The 16,009-nt window shown below is 44.9% G+C and overlaps 1 protein-coding gene and 1 long non-coding RNA gene across 2 annotated transcripts; both read right to left on the bottom strand.

The window, feature by feature from the left end:
• Positions 1-3,844: 3,844 nt before the first annotated feature.
• Positions 3,845-4,863, bottom strand: LOC130187991 (uncharacterized). The gene is made up of 2 exons (XR_008830538.1): positions 4,816-4,863; positions 3,845-3,942 (listed from the first exon to the last, which is right to left on the bottom strand). It is a non-coding gene; the product is annotated as an uncharacterized LOC130187991 (long non-coding RNA).
• A 1,635-nt stretch (positions 4,864-6,498) lies between these two features.
• On the bottom strand, positions 6,499-15,551 carry ccne2 (cyclin E2). The gene is made up of 12 exons (XM_056405938.1): positions 15,398-15,551; positions 14,032-14,067; positions 13,799-13,880; positions 13,648-13,701; positions 12,946-13,088; positions 11,892-12,027; positions 11,671-11,817; positions 11,466-11,561; positions 11,254-11,388; positions 11,068-11,179; positions 8,370-8,527; positions 6,499-7,488 (listed from the first exon to the last, which is right to left on the bottom strand). Exons 2-12 carry the CDS (start codon positions 14,046-14,048, stop codon positions 7,378-7,380), a joined length of 1,191 nt encoding a protein of 396 aa, XP_056261913.1. The 5' UTR covers positions 14,049-14,067; positions 15,398-15,551; the 3' UTR covers positions 6,499-7,377.
• Between the last annotated feature and the right edge of the window lie 458 nt (positions 15,552-16,009).

The raw sequence follows: 16,009 nt of genomic DNA, 5'->3' as shown, positions 1-16,009 counted from the left end.
ATGTGACTAGATGAACAATAGATGTCATGTGACTAGATGAACAATAGATGTCATGTGACCAGATGAACAATAGATGTCATGTGACCAGATGAACAATAGATGTCATGTGACTAGATGAACAATAGATGTCATGTGACCAGATGAACAATAGATGTCATGTGACCAGATGAACAATAGATGTCATGTGACCAGATGAACAATAGATGTCATGTGACCAGATGAACAATAGATGTCATGTGACTAGATGAACAATAGATGTCATGTGACCAGATGAACAATAGATGTCATGTGACCAGATGAACAATAGATGTCATGTGACTAGATGAACAATAGATGTCATGTGACTAGATGAACAATAGATGTCATGTGACTAGATGAACAATAGATGTCATGTGACTAGATGAACAATAGATGTCATGTGACTAGATGAACAATAGATGTTATCGTGCAGGACCAGCTCTTCTCACCTCCGGATCCCTGCGACGGCGCGCTGGGGAGGAGGCGGGGCTTCTTGTTCCAATGCAGGTGTTCCACCTCCAGCCTCAGACCGTTACCTGGGACCAGGCCATTCGTTCCTACGGGGAAGAGCTTTGGACTGGACCACGAAGACGTTGGCTATGGACCGGCCCGATGTCATGGATTACGTGACCGTTGTGGAGGATCTGCGAAGGGTTTCCTTCCTGGTGAGCTGACCTGAGCCCTCAAAGCACTGCTGCTGCCTGCTTCCCTCCCTCTCTGCTCTGGGAGACTCCGGAGCAGAACACAACTTCATGGACTCTGGCTTTGGAGCCAGAGCCCAGATTCCCGTGGAGACGCTAGAAGTCCCCCTAGTGGTCAATACCCTGGATGGCAGCTTCCTGGCACGGGATTGAGGTTTCATACCTAGCCCTTACCTTTTAGTAAACACACATTTTGAGAATAGGTCCTCCGCTCCGACCACGTCGGTGCTCGGGCCCTAACAATAACAACAACAACATATGTACATTTCCATTTTATACAAAATGGCCGCAACTTCAAAACGGCGAATCTGGCTGAAGATTGACAGGTTTGCAGCTATAAAATATGTGTCTTTTTAAATGCCATCTCCGTGTAAAAGATGTGTTACACTCATGGCAGCTGAAGGGTTTCTCTCCTGTGTGCATCGTCATGTGACAATTTAAAGTTCCCTTCTATGCAAAAGATGCGTCACACTGTGAGCAGCTGAAGGGTTTCTCTCCTGTGTGAGTCACCATGTGATTATTTAAATCAGACTTACTCAACGCTTATTTTGTGGCCCCCGACATGCCTGGTTATAAATGCATAATAATTATAATTAGCCAACCAAAATCGTGTGAAAATTAGGTAGTGCGCCTTTAATTTAAGTTCCCGCCTTTTTATCGCGCCAGCTCATCTGTTAAAATATTTTGCACCTTAATTAATGATGGCGACAAAGAAAAGGAAAGTGGATGATGAAAACAGGGTTTTCAACTCTGCATGGAAAAGTGAATTTGCGGAGATACACGGGAAACCAATGTGTCTCCTCTGTCAAAAAACAATCTCTGTCTCAAAGAGAGCGAATTTACAACGCCATCACGAACAGCTTCACCCAGAGTTTAAAGATGCCGATCCACCTGGCAGCGACCTGAGGAGAAACAAAATACAAACGTTGCTCAGTGGGTTTCAAGCCCAGCAATCCATGTTCCGCAGCGACAACGTTACAGAGGCCTCGCTCAACATCGCCTGGAATATTGCGAAAGCCAAGAAGCCAGCTACAGAGGGAGAATTTCTTAAAAATACATATGCGGACTGTGCGGAATCACTGTTTTCGGAATTTAACAACAAGGATGACATCATCAGACAAATCTCAAAGCTGCAGTTGTCTGATTCTACCGTGACCAGGAGAGTGGAAGTCATTTCAGATGATCTTTTATCAAAGTTGCTAAAAGACATTGAAAGTGCCGAGTACTTTAGTCTAGCATTCGATGAATCCACCGACCGCACAGACATCGCGCAGTTTATAGTCTGGGTGCGCTTTCTCAAAGGGGACACATTTGCCGAGGAAATGCTGGCTTTGCTACCGCTAACAGGGCAAACACGGGGAGAGGATATTTATTCTGCAATGATGAGCTTTTTTCACGGACCAGGCAAAAACATCAACTTAAAAAAAGCTGGTTTCTCTGACTACTGATGGGGCTCCTTCCATGGTAGGAAAGGAGAAAGGATTCATTGCTTTGCTCAGAAAAGATCCTGAAACGCCGGACTTCTTCTCATATCACTGCATTTTGCATCAAGAGCAATTGTGCAGCAAGCTGAGAGGTGGAGAGCTCAAAGTGACAATGGACTCTGTGACACCAACAGTCCATTTTATTCTTGCACACGCATTGAAACACAGACAGTTCCGTTCCTCGGTCCAAGAGTTTGAAAGTGCACACACTGACTTGGCGATGCATGCGGAGGTCAGGTGGCTTCGTCGCGGAGAGGTCCTCGATCGCTTCATGGAGCTGCTACCAGCTGTGCGCATATTTTTGGAAGAGAGGGGCCGACGTGATTTACTGGCCGCCTGGAAGATGACACATTCATGCACAACACCGCTTTTCTGACTGATATAACGCGTCACTTGAATTCACTCAATCTTAAGCTTCGAGGAAAACAAAAGGTTCTGCCGATGATGATGAATGATGTGGCTGCATTTGAAACCAAACTGAGCCTGTTTGCGCAGCAGCTTGAGGTAGGAAATGTCACACACTTTCCTGTTCTACAGGCCCAAGTGTCACAACCAGGTTCATTTTCACCCACCCCTTACTGCGCCTACCTCATGGAATTGAAAGAGGAGTTTTCCTCCCGGTTCACGGACGTTAAATCCTTGGAACCCGTGCTGGCATTCACAGAGAATCCCTTTGCTTGTGACGTACAGGCTACTTCAGTCTCCGTCACATCTGGGCAATTTGGAGTCGAAAGGGCTGCGTTTGAGGAACAACTCATAGAGCTGCAGCACAACAACATCCTCAAAGAAAGACACAAGGAGGAGAGCATTGACACATTCTGGATATCCTGCATTAATTCTGTGTGCTCAGAAAATCCTGACCTGCTTTGGATCTACTTATGTGTGTGAAAGCTCCTTCTCTGCCATGGGAATAATAAAATCAAAGCAGCGTTCCCGTCTAACTGACAGACATTTGGCAGACTATCTCAGAGCAGCTACAACTGAGCAACAACCAGATCTGAAAGGACTTGTGAAAAGAATGCAGACTCAGAGCTCTCACTAGGAATAAGTAAACAGTTGTTTGTTATATTGTTATTGTTATTAATATTTGTGAAATGCAGACTCAGAGGTCTCACTAGGAAAAGTAGCAATTGCAAACTTTATCAATGTCATCAATGCAAAGCTATTCACTCCAGTGTTAATAAAACATCAGCTTGACCAACACTTGTCATCCTTGGAAACGCAGTCGCTTCACTACATTTGTTGCTGAAATTGAGAATATTTGTTAAATATTCCATGATGCTTTGGAATGCATTAAAAATGACTAGCAAGACAGCATATTAAACAGCAGTAGTAAATACAGTGAATAAAATGGTACAAATATATGTTAATAATAATTTGTGGCCCTTTGCACCTGTTGTTGTTTAAATGTGGCCCTCTTGGCCTCCGAAGTTGAGTACTCCTGATTTAAATGGTTTCTCTGTGTAAAAGTTGTGTCACACTGCGAGCAGCTGAAGGGTTTCTCTCCTGTGTGAGTCAACATGTGTCTCTTTAACCCTGTAAGACCCAAGCATAGAAATAATATCTAAATCATTTTTTTTTAAAGTCAGATGATGTTGTAAGAGTCTTCTGATGCAGATAATGAAGGATTCATTTTAAAAAAATGTTTTTGTAAGTTTTTAGGGAAACGTTGTAATATTGCAACGTTGGGCCTAGTTGGTAGCAGAATTTCAGCATTTGCTCTCCTTGCTGGTGGCATTCTGAAATGGAAACAATAGTTAGAGAATGTTCAAGTATAACTAATTCCAATGCAAATTAATCCTATTCAGGCAATACACTCCACTGATGGCACACAATACTGTCTGGCTAGCCTAATGTGCTCTCTACTTACATTTACACAAGGAAAATACAACCCCCCCAGAACTCTTACATCCCCATATTCCAGAACATTTACACCTCTCCCTGAACAATGCATTATAAATGCAACCACCATATTCCAGAACATTTACACCTCTCCCTGAACAATGCATTATAAATGCAACCCCCACATTCCAAAACATTTACACCTCTCCCTGAACAATGCATTATAAATGCAACCACCATATTCCAGAACATTTACACCTCTCCCTGAACAATGCAAAATACATGCAACTCCCACATTGCAAAACATTTACACTTGTCCCTGAACAACCATCCTCCAAAGCATTCTACACACATTATCTGGCAAGGAGATATTTGGGCAAACCAACAAAGTCCAGATTTAAAAAACAGTTGACTATCTCACTGCGAACATAGAAATAACATAGGGTTTGGGTTACCCTAACCCATTTAGAATTATTCAAATATGGTCTAACCTTAAAATTAAAACAAATAACCCTTTTGTAAAGTGTGAATCATCAAATACATTATATTTATCCTGTATCTGAACATCCGAGAAGTGGAATGTCTCCATGTAGTGTGCAAGGTGCACCTGCTATTTTAGCTACCATTTTCACCCAACGTTGTAAAATTACAACAATGACATAACAAGCTGAAAATCTAATGTGATGCATTAATTCCACAATAACTTAGTATTTACATGAACTACATATTCTAACAATCAGCAAAAAAATTATTTCATGGAATTTACTTACTTCAATGTTGATATAACCAGTTGAATGAAACAAGGAGATGTGCTTCCGGGAAAGTTTGCCTTATGGCCACACCTATATACACATTTACAATCCAATGGCATTGCAAGGCAAGAAAATAGGACCCATTGACGATGTAAATATGGTCTTTCCCCAAAAAACGTTTTTGCAAATGTGTTTTTTAGAGAGATAAAAGTGACGTTGTAATATTACAACGAGGGGTCTTACAGGGTTAAAGCTCCCCTCCTATTAGAAGACGTGTTACACTCGGAGCAGCTGAACGGTTTCCCTCCCGTGTGAATTAACATGTGATTCTTTTAATGACCTCTCCATGTAAAAGCTTTCTGACAGCCGGAGCAGCTGAACGGTCTCTCTCCTGTGTGGATTCTCATGTCTCTTCAAAGCCGACTGACAAGGACATCTTTTGCCACATTCAGAGCAGCTTAATAGTTTCTCTCCAGAACTACATTTTGAATCACTGACATGAACGTCATCATTATTCAGAGAGTTCAAACCTGACTTTAGACATGTTCACGAGCTCAGAAACGTTTCCTCCAGACAGCTCCGGTAAACACGCGCCGCTCACTCGGCTCCGCTCGGTGTCGCTCGGCTCCGCTCGGCTCCGCGTAGCTCCTGCTGGCTCGCTGACGTCATGAGCTCCGCAGGACACGAGGAGACAATCCGGACGTTTCTACTGAAGCGGAACAACAGAGTCTCTCGGACAGGGTCACGTGGGCATCGTGGGTGATGAAACACACCGACTGTGTCTACTACCGGACACTTGAGCACTTCGAGCACTGGGCTCTGTAGTGCAGTGTCCTTCGTAAAGTGTCCGGCAGTAGACACAGCCACCGTGTAGTCGCTATAGTCACTGCGACTCGCGCCCTGTGGCCCAGTTCCGTCTTCGTCTCGTCGCCAATGTCCAAATGCCCGGATGAGACTTGCTTCCTCCCATTTTATAGAGGAAGACCGGTCGCAGAATGCATTGCACACCAGCGACAAGGAACAATGGTGGATGAGAAAAACTCACAGAAAGTTTACGTTTTCTAAATCCTCCTGTAGTTGATTCACGGGATGTAATGTGAGGATGTTTTAACATCTATTTTTTATTATTTAATTACATTACATGTCATTTAGCAGACGCTTTTATCCAAAGCGACTTACAATAGCGCATTTCAACCTAGAGTACAAACTAAGAACAAGAATTATTACATGTTGAACTATACCAGTGTCTTTTAACTTTTGATTGAAGTTTGCAATTATATATCTATATAAATAAAAAATATATATGGTTTGTATATTTTAATTTCTTTTTTTAAATGTCAGTGAAAAATAATTGTAAATGTATATTTTAATGGAAAATAAAAACAAGCAGGGTTGTCATTTTATTTGACTGTAAACAATACTTGTCAAATAATTGTAGTAAACTCTTGAGCAACTGCAGATGAGGCAATGATGTCATCAAGTCAGCTGCTGACTCCTGTGTCCTTTAGAGAACACTTATTATGTTTAACATGCTATACACACACAATGGTTTATTATATTATAGCACCTAAGTTAGTTCAGTCTCAAGAAAGAATTTTTTTTTTTTAAAGTCATGTTGTTTGAAGTGATAAGTCTGAAAAACTGAATTAAAAGTTTGAATAATTTAAATGAAAACATGATAGTCATATAAAGCACCAGTGATGTATTTGTACCTCTTTATTCAGTCTCACAGGAATCTTCACACCTCAAAGTGTCATCGGACTTCATTTAAAACATTCCAATATAAAAGAAATTACACATTTCTGAATCGCTCTATTTACAAAGACTTTACATTCGTTGACATCTGGTTGTTGGTTCACTGCCGAGGAGCCGAGCAGTTAATCTCAAAGGCACTCGGACGTGTTCAACGCCTCGCGAGCAAAAGGAATATTCACGAGCAAAAATCATGAATAGCTTTTGCATTCGGCAGCAATCAAACGGAGCTCATTCATCACTGGAAGACTTGTGTGTACACACTCACGTTTAGTTTGTACACACGAAGGCTTATCAATAAATACAAGCACTTACATTTATGTCAAGTTTCCCAGGAATGTAACAACAATGTGCAACAAGGTTGCAACTACAATAAAGATTAAAAAAATAAAAGAATAAAAAGGGGGGGGGGGGGGGGTCGGGGTGCGTTCAAGCACTCCTGCAGGTTTCTGGATGTTCAAACACTGACCTGCTGGTCACACACATTTTAAATGGGGATTTAACCGAGAGGAGAATTAAACTTGAAGTTTAAACTTTGAGTGGATTAAAACCGAGAATCGGATAGACGAGAAATTAAAATAAAATTATAAAATAGAAAGGCGTGAAATGTTCGGCTTCTTCTCAAGACGGAATTAAATTAGAAAGAAGAAGCAGCAACACAACCGGTCGACTCTGCTGCCGCCAAGAGGAACATCTAAATACGCAAGTCTGTAAATGTGTTTTAAAAGAATTAAAACGACAGGAACGGGTTCCTGATTTAGTGTTTCCCGAAAAATAAATAAAAACGTGCTACATGACATTTGGCGACGCGGTCCGAGAGGTAGCCGCTCAGTGATTGGCCGGTTTCTCCGTGCTGCTGGGCGGAGTCAGGATGGTCCCGAACGCGACGGGTGACAGCTGGCGGTCGAGGCTGTCGAGCTGACGGTCCTGACACTTAGTCTGAAGGGGGGGAACAAGTCACATGATCAGAGACCGACCAATCAGTGGTTAGATCAACAAGAGGAGAGACCGTAACGTTAACCACATCGCTAACGGCTCAGCTACACAAGGGTGCGTTCAGGCTCTGCTCAGTGAACATGAGAACTGGCTGAAGGTAAATGATAATGTTCTCATGATGCGTTCAGGCTCTGCTCAGTGAACATGAGTACTGAAGGTAAATAATAACATCTCAGTCTCATGATGCATTCAGGCTCTGCTCAGTGAACATGACTGGCTGAAGGAAAATTATAATGTTCTCATGATGCGTTCAGGCTCTAGTTCAGTGGTGAAAACCAAAGTTGACGCTTAAAATATGTCAATACTATACAAAAAAATATTTGTGACAAATTCAGTTTTCACCAAATTGAGGAAAATTGCCACGTACAATAATATAAAATATTTATTTTAAAGGACCAACTTTTTAAAATTTCTTTTCTCCATATCAAGAAACTGAAATTTTATTTTAAACAAATAAAAAAATATATATATATCCATTTTTTTTTTTTTAAACCTGAAAAATTAGTCTGGAGAACATAAATATTTGTGTTAGTGACAATTCAGTTTTCACTAAATGTGGAGTTACATTTAAAATATATACACATTTACAAACAGTTTTCAAATTATTTTCTCCATATTAGACACTGAATTATATCTATATATATATATTTTGCTCTTCGGTGATATAATATCTAAACCTTTACAGTTAAACATTTACCTCCCTGTAAAGGAACGTTAGACGCGTTTAAGTTTCATTCCTGGCCGTCATGTTTAAATAGTGGTTTGAGCATGACGGGATGAAACGGCCTCCTCTCATTGGCTGTGGGTGCGTGTGCTTCGCTCACCAGCAGCTCCAGGTAGGACACGTGTGTCTGGATGTTGTGCCGGGCGTCGGCTCTCACTTTGGGGAAGCTCTTGAGCTGCGGGGGGGCGTGGAGGCGGAGCTCCTCCATGAAGGGGCTCATCCAGCGGACGCACGGGGACACGCCCTCCCACGTCAGGCCTGAGGGGGACAGAGAGGCAGCTGTCAGACGGGCCTTGAATGCATCACTGTGTTCATATATATATTAGGGCTGTCAGCGCTCACGCGTTAATCTTGCGTTAACGCATCAATGAATTAATGCCGACAATTATTTTATCGCGTGTTAACGCAGGTTTTATTATTTATTTTATTATTGTAAAAGTGTGTTGCTCACAGGCTTTTATTTTGTAAAAGTCTGCTACTGATTGCTGCGGAACCCGAAAAGAAAGTCATTCGCGGTTTAACAAACATGGAGAATCTCAACAAATGACGGCAGGTATGAAACGCCCTCGAGACACGCGTCACACGGAGAATACACGAGCTGGATGAAAGGAGAGGACTGCAAAGCGACAGCTTCACAACGTGCTGTTGCTCTCATGGGGACGACTGGACATCGGGGGACCAGACGTCCTCTTTCCCCGGACATGTCCTGCTTCTGAGCCCTAAAGAATGCGTCCAGCAGGGATTCCAAAAACGTCGGGATTTTGCTTCGTCGGATATTTGTATTTCTCTGGGTTTTCATAAGTTGTGGAAATGGTATCTCCCAGTATAGAGGACAGTCATTGGTCGACCGATCTCAGGGTTGCCAGATACACGATAATTATCCTCCAAATACAACCATGTTGAGCCTTTGGTACGATACTTCACCGTCTCCAACCTGGCAACACGGAGCACCTCGCCGCCTCCACTAGTTCATTGTTGTTTGTGCTGTAAACTCCTCCCAGCGCCGCCGCTCCCATAGCGCACTACGCGCTGTGCGGAGGGCACCAAGTCCTGAGGGGCTCCACTAAATAGGCAACTAAAAAATCATCATAGTTATAATAATTATAATGCCGATATTATTTCAGTCTAGAAATAAGAGATGTTTAATCTCAGCACCCCCCCCCCCGAGACGAAGTGTCCTCTTTTTCACAAACTCAAATCTGGTCACCCTACTGGACATCACTCTGTAACCACAATGACCTCGGAGTGACTGTGCATTATATTGATGAGAAGTGGGCGCTGCATTCACACGCCCTGACTGATGAACACAGAGGAGACACATGATGCTGAAACGTGCGCGGGACACTTTACTGAAGTTGCACAGCAGTGGAATGTGTCAGATAAAGTCACCACACTGAGCAGATAGAGCACCAGAGATGATCGCTGCTGCGAGACGACTGCCTTTGATCATGACCCTGCTTCAGTCTCCAGCGCTCTGTCACAGTGTCTCTGCATAACAGTGCATTTGACAATGTCCTGACAGATTTTATGGCACTTTAGTTCATATGGCAGAACATTTAAAATAAGTGTCAAGTTCTAGGAATTGACAAACTGCAATGAAAGTGTTTTCTGGTGTCTCACTCTAACAGGGACAACACATGTTATGGCACTTTCATTCATATGGCAGAACATTTCAAATAGAAGTGCGCTATACACTACTTTTGAATGAATTATTGGATTTCGCGTATACAAATGCGATTAATCACGATTAATCGTGATTAATCAGGGAAATCATGCGATTAATCGCGATTAAAAATTTTAATCGTTGCCCAGCCCTAATATATATATTAGGGCTGTCAGCGCTCACGCGTTAATCTATGCGATTAATTTGGCCGCGTTTACGCACTAAAATATTTTACCGCAACTTTGTTTACTTCCGGTGTTCGTTGAAGTTTTTACACTCCTCTGAGTGTCAAACCGCGGCAGTACGGTTTGACACTGTTTCCGTTTTTAAAACAATTATTTCTCCGCGAAAATAAGGAGCATAAATCAGTTTAACTCGTGGATGAATCAGTCGTGTTTCCTCCTGCTCCTCCTTCCTCCCGTCTCCCCCTCTGAGACACAGAGGAACGGAGGGCGACGTGTCGGGGGACGCGGCGCGGAAAGAACTCGACACACGAAACCTTCAACGTGATTGGTCAATCCATTTGTCTGTCAACATTTTGCGAAAAAAACAACCAATGAACACTCAGTAAATCACAAAGGACCTCCCACCTCACAGGTAATAATAATTCAGACTTCTATAGTGCTTTTCTGAATACCCAAAGACGCTTTACAGGGAACAAGAGACAGACAGAACAAACAAAAAGATAGCAGACAAGACGAACAAACAGGAACAGTAACGTAAAGAAAGGAAAACAAACTGGGGAAGCTGTGTGAGTCGCATCAGGGTCAGGGATTAGCAGGTGAAAGCAATTTGGAAGAGGTGTGTTTTGAGGGCTTGCTTAAATAATGGTAGGGTGGGAGCCTGACGGATGTGGATGGGGGGAGCGTTCCAGAGGGGGGGGGGGGGGGGGGTGCAGCTACCGAGAAGGCCCGGTCACCCCAGGTGAGGCTCATTTAGCTGGCACTTTATAGGTAGGAGCCTCTTTGAAAACACAGCTCTGTGTGAAGTTTGGTCTTTAAAAAGAAGAAACAAACTTTTAATCGCGATTAATGAATTTCAAAATGTGCGATTAATTAGTTACTTTTTTTGAGTCGATTGACAGCCCTAATATATATATATATGTGTGTGTGTGTGTGTTTGTGTGTCGACTCACCGGAGACCTTGTGCACCACGTGGAAGGAGGAGAAGTGGCAGAAGGCGGCCGCCGCCAGGACGCTGTAGTTGAAGTCCAAAGCGTTGATGTCCAGCATGCACAGGTCCAGCAGCTGCAGACAGAGGCCAAAGGTCAGCACCACGGTCTCCCTCTGCCCCCCCCCCATTAGCCCTCAGGTGAGCCTACCTGAGTGATCTGGATGTACGTCTCCTGGGAGAACTGAGGCACCAGGAAGTTGTCGGGGTCCGTCTGCGCGTCCACCTGGGCGTACAGCTTCAGCCACGAGATGGCCGTCTCGGGGCAGAGGCTCCAGTTCAGCGCCTGACCACAACAACAACAACAACAACACATCAATACCTCCGTTACACTGGTGTTGTTTATCATTGTTGTTTTGTTACCTTCAGGATGTGGAGCTCGGTGCGCTGGATGTCCCAGATGTCACACGCTCCGTCTGTGACGTACGCAAAGTCTGTGATCTTAGGAGGGTAGATCTCCTGGAGGAGGAGAAGGAACACTGTTATGGAGGCGAAGGAGAAGAACTTGAGGTGTGATTAGAACATGAGATCACATGAGCGAGAAGAAGAGGAAGAGGAGGGGGCTCACCTCTATCTTAGCGGCAATGAAGAGCGCCGAGATGCCGATGAGCTGCAGGTAGTCCTTGTTGACGTTCTCCTGCGTCAGCATGAAGCGGTCGAAGAAGTCCTGAGCCAGGTAGGCCGTCTGCCGGTGGAGCGAGTACACCTCGCACACCTGACACACACAGGTCAGCACGGGCCACAGGGGGCGGGGCTACAGGGGGCGGGGCCACAGAGGGCGGGGCTCACCTCCAGCAGCCAGTCCAGCAGGATGGCCCTCATCTTGGGCTGCAGCTTGGGGTGGCGCTGCAGGTAACTCTGGTCGTGGACGTACTTCAGCTCCTTGTTGAGCATCTTGATCCACACGTCGTCAGAGCTCGCCCAGCTGGGGGGGGGGGGTTAGGAGGCAGCCATCTTGGTTTCACATGACCAACAACTAATATAACCCATTTTTTACAATAAAACTAGAACATTTTATGTTTATTTTTAATATTTAGATTCATCACACACAGACCAGAGAAACACACACTGACCTGAGACACACACACAGACCTTAGATATACACACACCTGAGACACACACACACGAGACACACACACTAGACTGACCTGAGACACACACCCACTGACCTTAGATATACACACACTGACCTGAGACACACACACTGACCTTAGATATACACACACTGACCTGAGACACACACACTGACCTTAGATATACACACACTGACCTGAGACACACACACACTGACCTTAGATATACACACACTGACCTGAGACACACACACACACTGACCTTAGATATACACACACTGACCTGAGACACACACACACACACACTGACCTTAGATATACACACACTGACCTGAGACACACACACACACACACACACTGACCTTAGATATACACACACTGACCTGAGACACACACACACACACACACACACTGACCTGAGACACACACACACACACACACTGACCTGAGACACACACACACACACACACTGACCTTAGATATACACACACTGACCTGAGACGCACACACACACACACTGACCTTAGATATACACACACTGACCTGAGACACACACACACACACACACTGACCTTAGATATACACACACTGACCTGAGACACACACACACACTGACCTTAGATAGACACACACACTGACCTTAGATATACACACACTGACCTTAGATAGACACACACACTGACCTGAGACACACACACACTGACCTTAGATATACACACACTGACCTGAGATACACACACACTAGACTGACCTGAGACACACACACACACCTGAGGCGGGGGATGGGGGAGACCTTGATGAAGAGGTTCTGGAACCGGTACTGCTTGAAGCCGGCCGGGTCTGCAGGCTCCAGCTCCTTGTGGGGCGTTTCGATGAGGACGCACGGACTCACGCCGTCCTCCGACCAACACGGCTGGAGAACACGCACAAAAAACACAATAAATATTCAACCAGTCACAAACCTCCATGAACTATTGCAACCGTAACTAAATATAAAACCAATGATCACAACACGTTGTCACTGTATCCATGAATGTCTTTATTACCGTTTAGATGTATTTATAGGACATAAAGTTCATTAAATGAGGGAGAAGTCAAAGTGTTGCTGCTTATAACCGTGTTTAAAAACAGGCTAACTGGCGCCTCTTGTGGTGGAAAGTAGACACTACAGGCGCCTGACTATCACACAGATTACATTTATTACAATAAACTCCACGCAGCCAGTTTGAGCTGCTTCAGTCAAGCTGTTGATCTCACATGGAGGAGAAAACGGGACGCAGATAACAAGAAACGGAAGAAACAAACAAAGTATTTTATATGTAAATCAGGAGAATAACAAAATGGACGCTCAACATTGAAAAGAGGGGAAACTAGCCAACAGACGCTCAGGAAAGTAGAGTTTAAACAGAGGGACACAGATAATACACGAGTCACACGTCAGTCTTATCACTCACACTCACTCACTCACTGACCTGTATTTCGTAGCTCTGTTTCTTGGCAGCAGGTTGCAGCTTCTTCTTTGAGGGCTGGAGGGAGGAACACGTACCGGTGAGTTGATTCCAGGACTTACAGATGCATAGGAATATTATTATTATTAAGCACCTGGAATAAAGCCACACACACCTCTGGTTTCCTCCTCTTCAGCGGGGCTCTGGCCGTCGGCTCCAGTGCGTTGGAATCTCTGGTTTGCAAAGTGATGCGACCGCTGCAATGTGGGATCAATACATCAGCTTCACGGCCATTTGAAAGTCATTTAATTGAGCGGGCCGTTGGCCCGAGGAAAGCTCCTTCAACGGGTATCAGAAAACAATGTGACGAATTAAAACGACTAAGAGGGGCTTTCTCCTTGTGCTCACCTGCGTCTGGACATCATGTCGAGTGAAGGTATGGCTCTGAAACAGAGAAATAGAAGAAAAGTTCTAATCAGATATTATAGAGCAGCTTATATATATATTCATAAAAATCTCCTAAAACCACCTCAGAAGCTTAAATAAACACTATAACACTGGTATGAAGACCCAGCTGGATTCTGGACAGTCCTGGGGCCACTGGGGGGCCCATAAACCCACCAGCCTACATGTTGGGGGTCACCGGTGTGTGTGAGGTCATGAGACAGAACCAGTTACTAAGAGCCCATGTGGATCCTGGACCTGAGAAGGACATCTAAAGTGGACCAGAACCGTCACATGTGGATCATGGAGCCCACAGGGGCCTCCACTGTGGACCAGAACCATCACATGTGGATGATGGAGCCCACAGGGGCCTCCACTGTGGACCAGAACCATCACATGGGATCCAACGTTAGCTCATGGTAGCTAGTGAGCAGCCAGGAGACCAGGAGCTCCTCACGCCCGGTACCGGTGGTTCTACCGAGCTGGAGCTCACGCGGGAGGTCGATGGTGATCATGATGTTATGACCCGTTATTATAATAGATATAATCGTTATAACCGTGGAACAGTCGTGTCACCAGGGCCCGCGGGTTTCAGCTAGTGGGTTCTCCGTGGAGGGGGCCCGCTGCTTTCACTCGATTGCAAACAAACAAAAGTCCAAACTGCTTCGTTTAAACCCAAAAGCATCGCCTCCGGTACCGAAGGGGACGTGTGGGGGAAACATCGGTGGGATTTTAATGCGGGAAAACGCACAAATATGGACTTTATTTAGCGGGATCGAAACTCAAAGACGCGCCAATTTCCGCAGCTCCGGAGCGGGAGGATCCGAGTCGGCGGCTTTTGGGGGGGAAACCTCGAATAAACCACTTTAAACACGGCGAACTACTGGATTAAAGTCTTGGGAACACTGGACCAGAACGAGAACCTTTAGAAGAGCTTATTAAGGAGGGTAAAGCGAGACCACCATGAGGCGGAAAGGGGGAGAAAGACTCTTTTTTTTAAAGCTAGAGGAGCAAACAAACAACTTGTTTTACACTAAAAACACAATATTTCCACTACACACATATCCGGAATAACACGGAGGAGACTAACAATGCGGACTAGATCGTAATAGTGGAAGGAAACGCGTTTTAAGAAGGATTAAATAGACATTCAAGTTTTTTTTTTTATATGGCCTCCTCGCTGGTCCGGTTTTAGGAGCCGGAGCGCGTCGAGAGAAGAAGATATTTAATATAAAATAACACGATGGAGACACGAAGAGAGGATTAAAGTACTAAAGTGCGACAGGAATACATGTATGAGTGATCGGAGGTCTCGGCTCGGGGGTCTTACCTCCTCGGGGATCAGAGAATGAATGCATCAGCTGTGGTGGCGCCGGCGCCAATCCTTATATCCGCGTCGGCCCACTGCGCATGCGCGCAGTGTGTCCCCCCGCTTTCCACAAGAAACGCGCTAAATGAAGACTTGTTCACGCGCACGAGCGACGCCGAAGTGTTCGTATCGGGATTACGTCACCCCTCTCCGTTAAACGGAGCCCGTTAACCGGGTGTGTAGCTCCCCTTCACTTGCGTTCATTCGTGACGGACGGTCGCGGGGTGGTTTTTCTTATTTTTAAGTAAAAGGACACTTTCCGGTCGTTCCGGTTAAACTTTGACGACTCCATACGAGCGAAGAGGTCGCCTAGCAACGGTGGCGCGCGATAATACGTTCACTTAACAGGGTTATTTTGCCTTATTTTAGGCGGCATTGGAGCCTCTTCCGGGTGAGAGTCCCGCTTAAAGGCGGGGCCTCCTTGACGTCGGACCAATGGGAGGGCGAGATGCGAACGGCGCGTGCTTCCTCCGCAGAATGTAAACACAGAGAGCACGTGGGGCTGCTGTCAAACAGCCGGTAGAGAAATACTGCAGCCGATCGGTGGCGTTATATTATGATTATGATTATTAT

Source organism: Pseudoliparis swirei, chromosome 22 (genome assembly GCF_029220125.1).
Source record: "Pseudoliparis swirei isolate HS2019 ecotype Mariana Trench chromosome 22, NWPU_hadal_v1, whole genome shotgun sequence".
Classification (NCBI taxonomy): Eukaryota; Metazoa; Chordata; class Actinopteri; order Perciformes; family Liparidae; genus Pseudoliparis; species Pseudoliparis swirei.
Note: the sequence above shows the minus strand (reverse complement) of the source record. Positions and strands in the feature narration are given on the sequence as shown.